Source organism: Scardinius erythrophthalmus (genome assembly GCF_964197995.2).
Source record: "Scardinius erythrophthalmus genome assembly, chromosome: 21".
Taxonomy (NCBI): Eukaryota; Metazoa; Chordata; class Actinopteri; order Cypriniformes; family Leuciscidae; genus Scardinius; species Scardinius erythrophthalmus.
This window is the reverse complement of record NC_138241.1, coordinates 24,559,053-24,575,431: the sequence shown is the minus strand read 5'-3', so window position 1 is coordinate 24,575,431 and position 16,379 is coordinate 24,559,053. Positions and strand designations below refer to the sequence as shown.

At 41.3% G+C, this 16,379-nt stretch overlaps 2 protein-coding genes across 7 annotated transcripts in view; both read left to right on the top strand.

Annotated features, from left to right (window-relative positions):
• sorbs1 (sorbin and SH3 domain containing 1) overlaps nt 1-3,466 on the top strand; it is a 42,931-nt gene extending 39,465 nt beyond the window's left edge. For 4 of the 6 annotated variants that reach the window (XM_081350638.1, XM_081350641.1, XM_081350640.1 and 1 more), the window contains 2 exons: nt 1,420-1,526; nt 1,684-1,885. In XM_081350638.1, coding sequence (XP_081206764.1) covers nt 1,420-1,526; nt 1,684-1,751 — 175 coding nt within the window. In that variant the 3' untranslated portion in view covers nt 1,752-1,885. Of the gene's footprint in view, nt 1-1,419; nt 1,527-1,683 lie in introns of all 6 variants that reach the window. The other 2 variants (XR_014029046.1, XM_081350639.1) reach the window with 2 other exon arrangements.
• A 10,464-nt stretch (nt 3,467-13,930) lies between these two features.
• On the top strand, nt 13,931-15,319 carry LOC308682124 (zinc finger BED domain-containing protein 5-like; the record flags this gene model as incomplete). The annotated part of the gene is made up of 1 exon (XM_081351614.1): nt 13,931-15,319. The coding sequence occupies one exon, from the start codon at nt 13,931-13,933 to the stop codon at nt 15,317-15,319; it is 1,389 nt and encodes a 462-aa protein (XP_081207740.1).
• Nucleotides 15,320-16,379: the final 1,060 nt, after the last annotated feature.

The following is a 16,379-nucleotide window of genomic DNA, read 5'->3' as shown; positions in this document are numbered from 1 at the left end:
CCAACACGCAAAACAGCGCTCGCGACCGTTAGGCAGATGACCGCACAGTGCGCACACACATCCAGAAAATACACGGGCGAACCGTCTTGAAAAAGACGTGCCGCGTGCAGCTCTTTTAGAGAGTGGAAAAGCTCAGCAGAGTGCTGAAGCGCCCAGGGAGAAACACACTCACTGTCGGCAGATTACTGCACAAATCAGCAGCAGGAAATGCGATCTCGCTGGAAAGCGCCGTCACACAAACACACTGAAGAGCCGCTCGTCTCGAAGAGATTTGAGATGACACTCAAAAGGCTTGTGGAGTGAAGTACTGAACTTGGCTCCGAAGCGAAAACATATCTGCATATTGCAGCGTACTTCCTTATATACCCCCTGCGGTGGGCGGAGATACGCTATGCAAATTCCGCAGACCCATGGCATTTCATTGCCATTGGCTCGTTTTATATACTCGAAGGTGATAGGCTTCTAAGCGAAACCCCAATCGTCGTCATCCGACGTAACTCGGAGTGACCACGAAAGGGAACATATATTTTATATGTAATTTATTCCTGTGATGGCAAAGCTGAATTTTTTCAGCAGTCATTACTCCTGTCTTTGGGATTTTTTTCAGGATTCTAATGGAAAGTTCAGCATCTCTTTGAAATAGAAGTCTTCGGTAACATTATTTACTGTCGCTTTTGATCAATTTAATGCAGCCTTGCTTAATATATATCTATATATATACTACCGTTCAAAGTTTTGGATCGATACAATTTTTTTATGTTTTTAAACATACCAAGGCTGCATTTCTTTGATGTAAAATATGGCAAAACCAATAATATTGCAAAATATTTTTACAATTTAAAATAACTGTTTTCTATTTTAATCTTTTTTTAAATGTAATTTCTTCCTGTGATGGCAAAGCTGAATTTTCAGCATCATTACTTCATAGCCTTCAGTGTCACATGATCCTTCAGAAATCATTCTAATATGCTGATTTGCTGCTCAAGAAACATTTATTATTATTGTTGAAAACAGTTGTGTACAATTTTTTTCCCCAGGATTCTTTGAGGAATAGAAAGCTTGAAAATTGTACACAACTGTATATACAGTGTGTATATATACATATATATATATATATATATTCATATGCATATATGAAGCTTTCATACAGTACACACAATAACTGTATTTCATGTTACTGTGGAGAGTGTCTGACTGCACGCACACTGAACCCTAACTGTGGTGCTCTGCCAGATGTGCAGTGTGACATATATAATTGTGTCAGACAGACAAAATTGTGTGTAGTGCTTTTAAGTTAAGGCCATTAACTTTATTTCCATTAAACTGAACTGAAATACGTTTTTACATTTAGTCGATACAATGTGATTTGTGCTGTCGCTTCCTCTTCCATGTGTATTGATGTTTTGTGTTCTTGTGTAGATTTCAGGCTCTGTACAATTACATGCCTCAGAATGAAGATGAGCTGGAGCTACATGAAGGAGACCTGGTCAATGTCATGGAGAAATGCGACGATGGCTGGTTTGTGGGTATGTGTTATTGATCAATGTGTTGATTCTCCATTAAGTCATCTCTCATACTAAATCCATACAGTATATACAAAACTACAGCGGTACTAAATCAGTCTATTCTCTGTTGTTCTGGAGTTATCCAGACTCTTATGCATGTATTGGTTTCTCTGTGCAGGTACATCTAAGAGGACGAAACAGTTCGGCACGTTCCCAGGAAATTACGTGAAAGCTGTTAATTTGTGACATGATACAGTTAAAGAAATGATGGTTTATACGAAGAGATTCTAGCACTATGCTTTAGCGGCCTGATCAGCCTGACTTTTCCTCCCCTCCAAAATGTGGTCTTTCCCAGATGAATGTCCAGGTATGTGATCAGTAAGGTGTGAGGCATGTCAGTGAAGCTGTACTACAGTGGCAGTCACTGAAGGATTTACAGGAAGAATTAAGGTCTTTACCATTTATTATTTCACATTGTTTTTGAAAATGCTAAAAGCCATTAATATATAATATCAGACTGGGAAAAGGTGTTTAAGTTTACAGCTGCGAATTGTACTGAAGTACAGCGCAAAATACTTTAACTTCATCACATATCTGACATTACTGAAAAACATGAGATTCTACAATTTATTTTTGCTATAAATGTTCGATGGACTTTCAGTGTGGCAGTTAGAGACGACAGTTTATTGAAAGCACCCGAAGGTGTCCGTGTTAAGGGTTACGGGTCAGATAAACTGTGAAAGGATCCTAAAAGTTAGGTTTAGCCATTTTAAAAAGTGTTTATATTATCATTTACAATCCCGTTTCGTTTAAAAAGAAATGCTGATTCATGGAGCACTCTTATAAAGAGTGTGATTTCAGTTTCTATCCAATGAGGGCTTAAACGATGAGACAGCAACATTAGTATTTGCAAAGCCATTCGTAGACATCAAAATGATGTAAATGTTAAGGTTAGTGTTAGTCGTGTTCAGGAGGATATCTTCTTCACAGCACTTACTGTACTCAGATTTTTTACATTTTACAATAAGCTCTAATTTGTTAACATTACTTAATGCATTAGTTAACATGAACTAACTGAGCAATATATTTTTTCAGTATTTATTAACGTTCTTTGTTTGTTCGTGTTAATTCACATTGCATTAACTAATGTTAACAGATACAACTTTTGATTTTAATAATGCATTAGTAAATGAAAAGGTTAATCAATTCCGCTGAAGTATTGTTTATCATATCATTTGTTAACAAATGATACCTTATTGTAAAGTGTTACCAAAATTTCTGGTAATAGAATTACGATTGAGTGACCAACTCAAGAAACTCCAGATCTAACAAGCTTTTTAATTGGTAGAAGCGAAAAAGAAACGAGCTTTGTTTGAACGCTTCGCGGTGAGGTGAAGGGCTACAGCTAAACCCCACTAAACGGATCAGAACTTATTTTGATGCTTTGACTCAAAATGTACTATTTATTTGCTTGAGTGATGCATATTTTTCTCTTTCAGTCATCCATTTTTGAATTGGTTGTTCTGAAGAGTGTATTATTAGTCTGAGGCGAAGTATTTACCTCCTTTAACATGAGCCTCGATAACATCTTAACCCATTTGACAGTGACATTTATGACAGGTGTTGGGAATGGATGATCCATATATAAGATTGCCGTACCTCATTTTCAAAGTGCCATTCACAGTAGAGGATGCTATGTTACACGTGGACCGTTGTGTTCATTTCATTAGCTTGTGGTCTTCCTTAACTGAATATAGTTCACATCTACTCCAGGTTGTAGACTAGCTTTTGCTTCCGTTTGAGAAGTAGAACGGCAAATTGGAATTTCTTCTGATGAAAATTGTGTCTTTTTGAATCTCCCCTTTAGTTTTATACGGTCCATTCCATATAATGCCAGAGAACGTGCTGCTAGAGAGCATGAGGGTCGCCTCGTCTGCGACTCGCTTTACCAACCTTCCCTCAAAACAAGAATTAGGAAACGATCATTTGGACAGAAATGAGTAATTAAAAGTATCTAGATGACATATTTTTCATTTTTTAAACCAGTGGCTGTTGCTAAAACTTTTGTCAAGAAGTAATCGCATAGAAGATCGACGAGGAATTGAAATAGATGCGATCTCTATATGGAATATGAACTTGAAGATATATGTTTTGGCCTTTTGAACCATTATATAATAAATAGCGTAGCATATCTGAATGTAGTGCTCTGAGAAACTTTTAACTTGGATGTGAACAAAGTCGAAATTCACACACAGTTTTCCTATTCTAAGTTGTAAATATGTAAAGTATAAATGAATGAAAGTGATTGAAGTTACAGCAACCTCTATAAATATTACAGTTTATATTAAATGAAGAATATTAGGAAAGCACAGAGACTTGCGTAACACAGGCCGTCTCATATGAATGAACGAGTGATTCTGACACTGTGTTGGGATTGAAATGCCTTTCTGTCTCATGGCTTCATTGAACTGTGCCTCATTTTATTATTATTATTATTATTATTATTATTATTTTGCCTTGAGGTAAACATGTTACTTTTTAAGGACGTTTAAAGAGTACCATTTTGGCCCAAGTGTCACACAAGACAATTACTGAGTTCTTTACCGCAATCACATGATTGATTGAAGAGTGTGAGATGACACCTGAGATGTGTAATGTTTAATTATTACTTTGTGGTCTGTATGCAGAGGCGAATTTTGCATTTTTTTTGGTTTGTTTTTGTTCATTTGCAGTGCTGTTACAATTACAATAAATTTAAAACACTATTTACTGCTGTGATTGCCTCATTATGCAATATTTAATAAACAATATTACAGCTTTTGCCTGACCCTGTTTGTTTATTGTCATGATGTGCAAATGCCAGCCGTGACCATTTCATGTGGACACTGTTATTTATTAATGAAATAATAGTCTAATATTTCCGTTATAGGCCTACCTAACCCTATATCTTCTCATCAGTTCACAACAAAACACTTTACAATCATTTACGATCAATACATTTGTTACAGTACTTATTCATCTTTATTAATGTTAGTTAATAAAAGTACAACTCTTAGTTCAATGTTAGCTCAAGTCCACTAAATAATATTAAATGATACAACTTTTTTAATTTTAATAATGTACTAGTAAAAGATTCATAAATGCTTTAGAAGTATTTTTTTTTTATTGTTAGTTTATGTTAACAAATGGAATATCCGGGTCAATGTCACAAAGTTTCTTAGAATGTATGTGAACGTTTTTCCAAAATAATAATAATGAATATAAAACTTAAATGAATCCCAGGCTTTCAATCAATATATTTCTAAAAATGAATGTGCAAAGCCCACAGACTAACTTGCTCCACTCGCCATCTATTTTTATACATTTATTGCAATACCACGTAGTACCACTAAGTGGCAGCACAGGTAAGGGAAAATCTTTTGTCCTTCGTTAAAATGCACAGCAGTGCAAAAACAAGCTCATCTGACTGCCTGTCATATAGGCCAGCGAAAACATTCTAATGAAAATCACACAAATTACAATCTAATAGAAACACAACACCATCAAAAAAAAAAAATAACACAATAAGTCGATCCAAATAAACCATACACACGAGTGAAGTGCTATACTGTAAAAGCACCTGCGGTCTAAGATGTTTGCAATTATAGATCTACTTGAAAAAGAAAATTGTTTTTAAGGTGGAGGAAGGAAACCTTACAGAGGTGGCGGATGTGGGTGTCCAATGTGAGATTTGAGTCAAGTCTGACTCCGAGGTTTGTAATAGAGGTAGACAGAGCGATGTGATGGTCAAAAATAGATATACTACTGAGGAGGGAGGACTGGGTTTGGTGAGGGGAACCAATCAGGATGGCTTCGGTTTTGCTGCTATTTAATTGAAGAAAGTTGTCAGACATCCATGCCCCTATCTCGCCTTATGGTATTAAGCAGACGGCAGCGCTGAGGGGAGTGAGGAGTCCATTTTTATGTATAATTGTGTATCAATTATACATAATTGCACAATCAAAAAAACACCATCAAAAAAAAAAAATAACACAATAAGTCGATCCAAATAAACCATACACACGAGTGAAGTGCTATACTGTAAAAGCACCTGCGGTCTAAGATGTTTGCAATTATAGATCTACTTGAAAAAGAAAATTGAGATGAGGGAAAAAACACTCAGTAGGACGTTGATTATGTGACACTGAAACACTAGCAACTAATTTTACCAAACCACAGAAAGTAAATTCTGTTTGTCTAATTTAGCCATTTAACTCCAGTTGTGTTTCTATTGTTTGTTAACGAATGATTCTGTCGAAACAGTAGAAGGCAACCTGTATAAACCTGTATGTTGGTTATAAACTAGTCTAGTGAACTGTTAGCTACTGAACTAACAGTCATATTATTGTCCCCAAATTGTGTCTGTGAAGTTTCAGCTGAAAATACCACCTAGATTTTTTATTATAATTTGTCAAAGTTGCCCCTTTTTGAGTGTGAGGGAAAACACTCTTTTTTTGTGTGTCCCTTTAAATGCAAATGAGCTGCTGCTCCCCTCCCTGTTCACAAGATGGTCGATCCTTTACACGTGCTTCGGATACAGCAACAAATTAACAGCCGAATTTCTCTCAGGCAAAATGTCAATAATACCCAGTAGGCTACTATAGCTTTTTTTTTTTTTTTTTTTGTATGAATTTTCAGAATTACAGAATTCAATATCAAGTTCTTGACACATTTCTTTTAAACATTTTCACAACTTGAAACACAACAATAAAAAAAATTCCTTTCCTCCCGTCTCAGCTCCACCCCCTTCAGGATGCGAGGGAAGGCTGCAAGGAAAGAAAAACAGGACAGAGGAATCGAATGAAAGCTTTTTTATACATTGGAATACTTGATCACTCGAACGTCACGTTGTCACTTCACAGCGTCATCAGCAGCGCTCAAAAGATCTGCCCTTATGTTGTTGAAGTTTGGTTATTCAAGAATAATAATAAAGCAATATACCCTATAATATATCATGAGAGTTAAAAAGCCTTTTGAAAAAAAAAATGTCTTTAGGCCCTTCTTGAAAACCTCCACAGTTTGTGGGGCTCTTAGGGTCTCTGGGAGGGCATTCCAGAGCCGTGGGGCGACTGCCTGAAAGGCCCTGTCTCCCATAGAGGCGAGTTTAGTCCTTGGTTGGTACAGGCAGTAGGTAGAGGTAGAGGAGCGGAGGTTTCGTGTGGCGGTGTGTGGGATGAGGAGTTCACTAAGGTAGGCAGGGGCAGTTCCATGTATACACTGATGGGTAAGGAGACAGATTTTGTACTGAATTCTATGTTGAATAGGCAGCCAGTGTAGTAATTTCAGGACAGGTGTGATATGATCGTATTTGCGCCTCCTCGTCAGGACCCGGGCAGCGCAGTTCTGAATATGCTGGAGCTTTTGCAGGCTTCTGCCAGGGATCCCGACGAGGAGGGCATTACAGAAGTCCAACCTGGAGGAGACAAAGGCATGGATCAACCTCTCAGCATCCGGTTTGGAGAGGGAAGGGCGGAGTTTGGCGATGTTTTTAAGGTGGAGGAAGGAAACCTTACAGAGGTGGCGGATGTGGGTGTCCAATGTGAGATTTGAGTCAAGTCTGACTCCGAGGTTTGTAATAGAGGTAGACAGAGCGATGTGATGGTCAAAAATAGATATACTACTGAGGAGGGAGGACTGGGTTTGGTGAGGGGAACCAATCAGGATGGCTTCGGTTTTGCTGCTATTTAATTGAAGAAAGTTGTCAGACATCCATGCCCCTATCTCGCCTTATGGTATTAAGCAGACGGCAGCGCTGAGGGGAGTGAGGAGTCCATTTTTATGTATAATTGTGTATCGTCTGCGTAACAATGGAATGAAACTTTATGTTTATGGATGATGTGACCAAGGGGTAGTAAGCAGATGGTGAAAGGGTCGGACCAAGGACGGACCCTTGTGGCACTCCACAGCTGACTGTGTGGGTTGATGATTGGGACTGCGAGGTATGACTGGAACCAGCTTAGTGTGATCCCTGAGAGTCCTACCACAGACTGGAGACGATGGAGCAAGATGTTGTGATCCACGGTGTCAAAGGCGGCCGACAGGTCCAGTAGGAGAAGGAGAGATGGTGAGCCCTGGTCTGCAGTCATAAGTCACTCACGACGCGTACCAGAGCTGTCTCCGTACTGTGTGCTGCTCGAAAACCAGACTGAAATTTTTCGTATATGTTATTGATGTGAAGGTGATTGTGAAGTTGGGCTGGAACAACTTTTTCCAGGACTTTAGACAAAAACGGCAGGTTTGCAACGGGTCTGTAATGAGCCAGGATTTCCGGGTCAAGTGACGGCTTTTTCAGATGTGGACGGATAACTGCAGTTTTGAGAGCTGAAGGAACCTGACCGGATTTGAGTGACTGGTTGATGATTACTGTGATCAGTGGACTGATGGCTGTAATGTTGGATTTTAATAATGGTGTGGGGAGAGGGTCCAGTGAGCATGTGGAGGTTCTCATGCACTTTATGATCCTCTCCACCTCTGTCTGAGAAATGCATGAAAAGAAAGAAAATGTTTTAAATGGATTTGCGAGACTGATTTTGGAGGAAAGGGAACCTGTAGCAGAGAAATTGGACCGAATTGAAGTCACCTTGTTGGTGAAAAAGTCCATAAACTTATTGCACTGGTCTGTACTGGTGTCAGCATGTGCATATGTGGTAGGTTTGAGAAGAGAATTTATTGATGCGAACAACTGAATTTCCAGTGCAGTTTGAGATTTTATGTGAAAAATATCGAGACTTGGCTATGTTAATTGCTTTGGAGTATGATTTTTGGTGTTCCCGGTAGGCCTGTTTGTATACATGTAAGCCACTGGAGGTGAATTTCCGCTCCAGGGCACGGACAGCCGTTTTCATCCTCCGGAGATCTGTTGTATACCAAGGGGCTGACCTTGGTATGGCATCTAGTATGTAACCATGTAGTAACCATGTTAATATGGCATCTAGTAAATACACTAAGTTTCATCAAGCTAGCATGTGTTGGAAGTATTTAAAACAAGGATGTTACAACTAGCCCCGCGTTAGGTTGTGCTCCGCTCTCCCCTATCCCTGGGGGTACGTGAGGTGACAGAAGGGGGTATGCGAACAAAATGCTGAGTTTTGCGTTCATTTAATTCTACCCCATCTTAAAATAACATTAAAACTGAGCAATACTCTAAAAAGTTTGAGAACTTAACTGTACAAATGGTAGCTAATGTTTACCAAAAAATTATTTTTTCGTTTTGGTTGTATTGTGTTTTCATTTGATGCATTAGAACAAAGTGTGAAGAAAACAAAAAAGTTCGTTTTGAAGGCAAAAACGAGAACACAAATTATCTGACCTGGGATGCGTTCAGCCCCAACAAAAAGTTTCAAAACGTATTTTAAACTGAAACAGTGGTGCGTTGCCATAGTTGCAGCCCTTGCGTCATCAGAACAGGGTGTTCCTGTTCTGATGACGCAAGGGCTGCAACTATGGCAGCTGAGAAGGCCATTCTTTGTGTTCTTTTTGAAGAATTTTCGGAGCCTGATGAAATCGGTATAAATACGTGTTTAATACTGCAAAATGTTACAGTGACTGCCCTTGCTGTCCAGAATAAAAGAGAATATCCCAATCGAGTGAAGGGATTTGTGGAAACTGACAAAACAAAAACAAACAAACTAATAAATAAATAAACAGCGAGGCGTTTCTCTGACTGGATGTTAACTCCTCCATTTTTGGCCTATACTGGCGCTAAAAGAGGAGTATGGGAAATCCAGTTCTCATTAATATTCACAAACTCATTACCAAAGCTATTCTTACCTGTACAAATTACATTTCTAGATATCTGTAATACTATTTCCTCTAGTTAAAATGCTAATTCTTGATATCAACAACTGAATTTCAACTAGCAAAAACTATATTGTATTTTCACTATTATATATGTTGGCGTCAGTCTAAAGTTGGGTTCTGAGGTCAACCCAACTCTCATTTTCAACCAAAATCCAACATCTGTCCGGCGTCAGACATTACGTCAATCTGACGTTGGGTTCACTTTCTTTTCCAACCAAAATGTTGATGTCAATCTGACATTGAATGTTGACTGAATCTGACGTAAACCCAAAAACTGATCTAAATCTAGACAATTGAAAAATTAAATGCAAACACGCCAAGGTTTTAGACTGGTCTTGCAATAACATCTCTATAGCTACATGGTTTTGTGAGGTTTTGAACTGAAAATAAAATGTAAAAACTCACTCGTTTACACTCAGTAAAGGACGCAAAACTGCACAGCACACTCCCAGAATCTGTATGGTGGGTTTCCACTAGCCTAGTGCGGAGCAGAGTGAGCGTTTTCAGTTCAGAAGTTTAGCTTCACACTCACGTGCGAGCTTAAAGCTCAACTTCCATTGGAATTAATTGAAAACACTCGCTCTGCTCCGTGCCAGTGGACACGCTATTGTTATATGGGCGTTGAAATGAAACGCTCGTGCTCACGCAGTAGTGTGAATCTGGCAGTAGACCGCGCATCCACAAAACAAACAAACAAACAAAACAAAACAAAAACTGATAAAATAATGAAAATAATAAACTTTCAACAAAACATTCAACGAATTTAGAATGTTCTGGCGACAGGGTATATATAGGCCTAGGCTAGAAATACGTTTGAGAATGAATCGCTAGTTTTAAAAGAGAAATAAATATTTGTGTGGTGTCCCTGGACACTTGCCCAATTGCCCAAATGGTTAATCCACCTATGGCCTAGCCTAGGCTACGTCTCTGCATCTTGGAAAAATGTTCACTTGTCAAGTTTTAACAAGGAATCCCAAATACTGACCTACTTCAGCTCTGCTGGAGTCAGAAATGTTCATTTAAACCTCAGAGGGGATGCTCCCTGCATAATGTTTATCTTTTTCAGTTGAGGAAGCACACTTTTGTCTTATGGTGCTATCTCTCCACACTTTTTGGGATGCTTTGATCTAACAGCACTGTGTTGATCAAATACAGAGAATGCATCCAGGCTAATAATCTTAACTTAATTATTTATTTTTCTTTTGTAGTCTGAATGATTGATCAAACATGTCAAAATGTTAATTGCTGTAGAGGTGCTGCACTCAGCGGGGGTTCGGGTATCACCATGAAATAATCAGCTCCCTCTACGATAAAAAGAGGAGAGAAACTTTTGCTTTTTTTGAGAGGCAGAAAACTCTGTCCTTGAGATTCCTCCATACCATTTGCTTTGTTACAATGGGTTTTTACGGTTTTATAATGCAGAAGAACTACAGTAGGCTAATTTATTATATTTGAGGATACATCAATCTTGGAAGCTTTTGATGATGTTTAAAATTAATGGTGTTTAAAATTGTTAAAAGTGTGCAAATTTCTACTCATTCAGCTTATTTTTCAGGTAAGAGCAGGCGCGACCATTTAATTTTAATGTCTGGCTTCCGGTTTCATTTGCTTCTTTTTGGCTGTACAAAACAGCTATTTATGCTGCTTGATATTGCGAACTGGTATTTCTTACCATATTATTTGAACGTAGCCTATTGCCTTATTAATAAACTCGCTGGTTTGTAGTGCAAACAGTTTTACATTATACTGCACTATATTCTTCTCGTTCCCATAGCGGCTAATAATAGTCTCTCACATTCACAGTAAACACTTCCGTGTTGAAAAATAAGGTGGATAGCATCTGTATAGTTCTTTATACTGTAGGCCTAGACAGCCAGACCTTAATTTGAAACAAAATGTAAAAATAAATAAATATATAAAGGAGAGGAGGACAACTAAGGAGACACTAACTAGGAGCAGTTGCAAAAACATTTCTAATTTTATTACTCATGCATCAGTTCCCATGGCTGGAGTAATTTAACAGCTTCCGCATCATTTCCATTTCATAATATCGCCGCTATACTTTATTCACAAACAAAAGAGAAGCAAACAAAAATTCAAGCATATTATTCACAAATCAGTGGGAATATTGTGAACTTTTTAAAACATACATAAATAGGTCTATCATTTTTTTATCTTCAAGATCCACCAATTACCCTTCACATAAAAATCTGAAATGAAGCAACTGAAGACATGAAGGGGTAGCTGATATCCATCTTTAATAAAGTAAAAACAGCACAATCAACATTATATTAACCAAATACATCTATGTTGGGGCTATGTTTGGGGGTTGGTTACATCAGTGATGACGAAATGGGGGGTTTCGCATACAAAGTCTATCACCTTCGAGATAGATATAGAAAACGAGCCAATGGCAATGGAAATGCCTTGGGTCTGCGGGATTTGCATGCATAACTCCGCCCTACCTTGTGGGTATATAAGGAAGTACGCCGGCATAGCGCACCGGCATATGTTTTCTCGCTGAGGAGCCGAGACTGAACTCAGGAGTTTCCAGCGGTACAGCGGAAGTGGCAGGGAGACGTAACATCTCCGTTCCCACTCAGGGAACGAGGGTTACATACGTAACCGAGACGTTCCCTTTCGTGGTCACTGCGAGTTAGGTCAGTGACGACGAAATGGGGGTTCCCAGTCTAATCACACCACCTCTCGTCTGTCTTCTAGTGCCCGCGTAAGTCTGAGATCCCTGTCGTGAGACTGGCACGGACGAAGGACTCCTACTTAACACAGGAATACCAAGGTACACTGGGAAGCATATCTCTGCGGAAATATGCAATCAGTCCCAGCCCGAAAGGGGGGGACTTACAGAATACACATATGACCCGGAGGGGCTGCATATGGAGAATCTCTGGGGTGTCCAGCCGCAGGTGGAATATTTACATAGCTGTGCGCCAGTGCATCCGTGCCGAGCATGCCCTCGGTCAGGGAATAGAACAGGTCGCAGTGGGACGAGTCGTGGGATGCAAACAGATCTACCTGTGCGTCCCCGAACTGATCCCAAATCAGCTGAACCGACCGGGGATGGGGTCTCCATTCTCCGGGGAGAGGCTGAAGCCGTGAGAGCTCGTCGGCTGCACAGTTCAGGTCTCCCGGAATATAAATGGCTCGAAGCGACCTCAGATGCTTCTGACTCCATAGGAGGAGGTGGCGGGCAATTTCCATACCGAGAAAAGAGATCCTCTGCACGGGGCAGAGTTTGCTCTTCTCCCAGTTGACCCGAAGGCCCAGACGAGCTAGGTGCCGGAGCACTAGGTCCCTGTGTTCGCAAACCTGGTCTCGAGAGTGAGCTAGGATCAGCCAGTTGTCGAGATAGTTCAGGATGCGAACCCCGTGTTCCCGTAGAGGAACAAGGGCTGCCTCGACGACCTTCATAAAGACGCGAGGAGACAGGGCTAGCCCGAATGGGAGAACCGCGTACTGGTATGCCTGCCCCTCGAAAGCAAACCGTAGGAACGGTCTGTGTCGAGTTAGAATGGAGACATGGAAGTTGGCGTCCTTCAGGTCGATCACTCCAAACAAATCCTGTGGCCGCACACATTCGAAAATGCGTTTGGCTGAAACGCACCCGGGGGTGAGCAGCGGGGAGTGGAGAACAAAGGATTCTCCCCCGGCCCTCCTCCGGAGGAAGGAGTGGTCCTGCTACCACCTCCTGTGAAGAACTGAATGTCATCCCTGAGCTGCCCGTCTCAGGAGCGCCGCTTGGCCTGGCGTTTAGCGGGGTGCGGGGCTGGAGAGGGTGGGGGCGCCTTCCTGCTGCTTCCTCCACGATGCGGCCCGGGTGAAGGCTGCTGCTGGGCCCGTGTGGGAGGGGCGGGAAACGCGTGAGGGGCGAAATCCTCAACCGCACCGCCAAAGAGGCCGGCCTGGGATATGGGGGTGTCGAGGAACCAGGTCCACTCAGCATCCCGCATATCAGCCAGGTTCAGCCACAGGTGTCTCTCCTGGACCACGTTGGTGGCCATCACCTGACCCAGGGAGCGTGTGGTCACTTTAGTCGCCCAGAGAGCGAGGTCAGTGGCAGCACGCAGCTCATCGAAGAGCCCTGGGTCAGTCCTACCCTCGTGCATGTCCCTGAGCATCTGGGCCTGGTAGACCTGCAGAGTGGCCATGGCATGCAGTGAGGCGGCTGCCTGTCCCGCGTCTCGAGTGTGGACGAAAATCTACAGGCTTTGGAAGGGTGCTTAAGGTCACCATGAGAAGAAGTGCTCTGAGGACACAGTTGCATCGCAACTGAACGTTCAACCGGGGGAACCCCAGTGTACCCATTGGCAGCGGCCCCGTCGAGGGGAGGAAAGGCGGAGAAGGCCGATGAGCAATCACGGGAAGAGAGTGGTGCCTTCCAGGACCTCGAGGCCTCCTCATGCACTTCCGGGAAGAATGGCATTGGGGTTGGACGCTGGCGTTGACCAGCGGCCGCACCCAAAAACCAATCAGTCCACACCGTCACCCTCAGGTCACCCTGGCCACCAGCCGAAGTACGACCCCCAGAAGAGACCATAGATCGGGGTGTGGATGAGGCGATCTCAACTATGATCGACGAAGCCAATGCCAGCAAGCTAAAGGCCATTCCTCTCTCAAACAATACTATCTCAAGGCGTATTTATGATATGTCAAAAGACATAGAAGAGCAGCTAAATGACAAGATACGGGACCGACGCTTTGCTCTGCAGATGGATGAGGCGACTGACAGTAATAAAGACTGCTTATTGATAACATACGTCAGATTCATTGATGCCGATGATTTGAGGGAGGATTTGCTTTTCTGCAAACAAGTGACGAGCAGAGCCACTGCAGACGAACTGTTTAAAATAATTGACACTTACTTGAGAGAGGCCGATCTGAAATGGGAGGACTGTGTGGGGATCTGCACAGACGGGGCTCAGGCCATGGCTGGGAGAAGAGGGGGGCTGCAAGCGCTCATCAAGCGCATCTCCCCTAACGTGCAGTGGACACACTGTATGATACACCGAGAGGCGCTGGCGTCTAAACAGCTGAGTCCCGACCTGCACGATGTTATGACGGATGTCATCACTACAGTGAACTACATTAAAACACGACCTGTCAAAGCACGTATTTTCTCTGCACTGTGTGAGGAAATGGGCTCCGACCACACAGCTGTTCTGTTTCACAGCGAGTCCCGATGGCTGTCACGTGGGAAGGTTTTATCCAGGGTCTTTGAACTGCGGGATGAGATCCGCATCTTTTTGGAGGAGGAGGAAAATGAACTTGCCCACAAGTTTAACAACAACAAGTTCCTCATGAAACTTGCGTACCTCAGTGACATGTTTCAAAAACTCAATGAGCTAAATCTGCAGATGCAGGGCAGCAACACACACCTTCCACATCTGGCAGATAAAATCACATCATTCACAAGAAAGCTTGAGATGTGGGAGCAGCGAGTTACAGAGGGAAATATAGACTCGTTTGAGAACCTGAAGTCATTCATTGAGGTCAACAAGCTGCAGAACACAGTGATCCCATGCATGAAAGCTCACATCTCTGCCCTCCAAAAGCATTTCCAGAGGTACTTCCCAGTGCAGGATCCTACACAATATGACTGGATCCGAGACCCCTTCAGTGCAACACCACCTGCCGAATTCAGCACTACAGAGAATGAACAGTTCATTGATGTCACCTCTGATTCAACAATGAGGCTTGAGTTTAAGTCTAAGACACTAGCTGCATTTTGGATTGGAGTGGAGAAAGATTTCCCACTGCTAGGTAAAAGAGCTCTGGCCACACTCCTTCCATTTGCCACGTCTTACCTATGTGAGATAGGTTTTTCTGCTGTGGCCTCCATCAAGACTAAATACAGATCAAAGCTGGACATTGAAAATGAACTAAGAGTAGCAGTCTCACAGCTGCAACCCCGATTTGAGAAGATCTGCAGCATGAAGCAAGCCCACACCAGTCACTGAAAAGATGTGGACATTAAAGGTGCAGTTTTTGCAGAGTTAAATGTTCAGGATTTTGTTATTTTCTTCAGAGAGCTGGTAAAGTGTAAAAGGCCACTTTCATGCAGGAATGGAGTTTATAAGAAGATGTGTTGAAAGCCATGAACACCATTACATGGTAAAATTTTATGATACATGATGCAGTGTCACTTTTAATAATTGTGAAGGTGATTTGTCATTTTTTTTTTTTAGTTTTGTTCAGGAAGAAGTTGCCATTTTGTATGACTTACAATGTTAAGTAAAGTCCAGTGGAGTTTAGAAACAAAGGATTTGTATGTTTGTGTCAGTGTGGGGGGGCTCGAAAATATTCTTATCTTCAGAAAGGGGGGCCCTGCAGAAAAAGTTTGGGAACCACTGCCGTAATGGGAACATGACTCATCCACAAATCTTGTATAAATGTTATTAAAGGGGTAGTTCACCCAAAAATGAAAATTCTGTCATCCTTTACTCCCCCTCAATTTGTTCCAAACCTGTATAAATATCTTGTTGTCTGCTGTACACAAATGAAGATATTTTGAAGAATGTTGGTAACCAAACAGATCTCGGGCCCCATTGACTTCCATATTAGGAAAAAAATACTAAGGTAGTCAATGGGGTCAGAGATCTGCTTGGTTACAAACATTCTCCCAAATATCTTCTTTTTTGTTCAGTAGAACAAAGACATTTATACAGGATTGGAACTTGAGGGGGAGTAAAGGATGACAGAATTTTCATTTTTGGGTGAACTAACCCTGAGTAGGAGCTAAATGGTACTAAAATGTAAAATGTTTTCATACGTCAATAGTGAAAGATAACTTTTTTTTAAATCAATGAATCAAGGAGTATTTGTTTCAAAAAAAAAAAAAAAAAAAATGTTTCCTTGATGTGAAAAAGAGCTCATTACTACTGAGGTAAAGAACTTTTAGCTTTATATAAAGGATAAATGAAATTAAACCGGACTAACTGATCAAAGCAAACAAGACAAACTAATGAACTAGCTGAATGTCAATTCAATTAAAAATATAATTAAAATACAAGAAAAAGA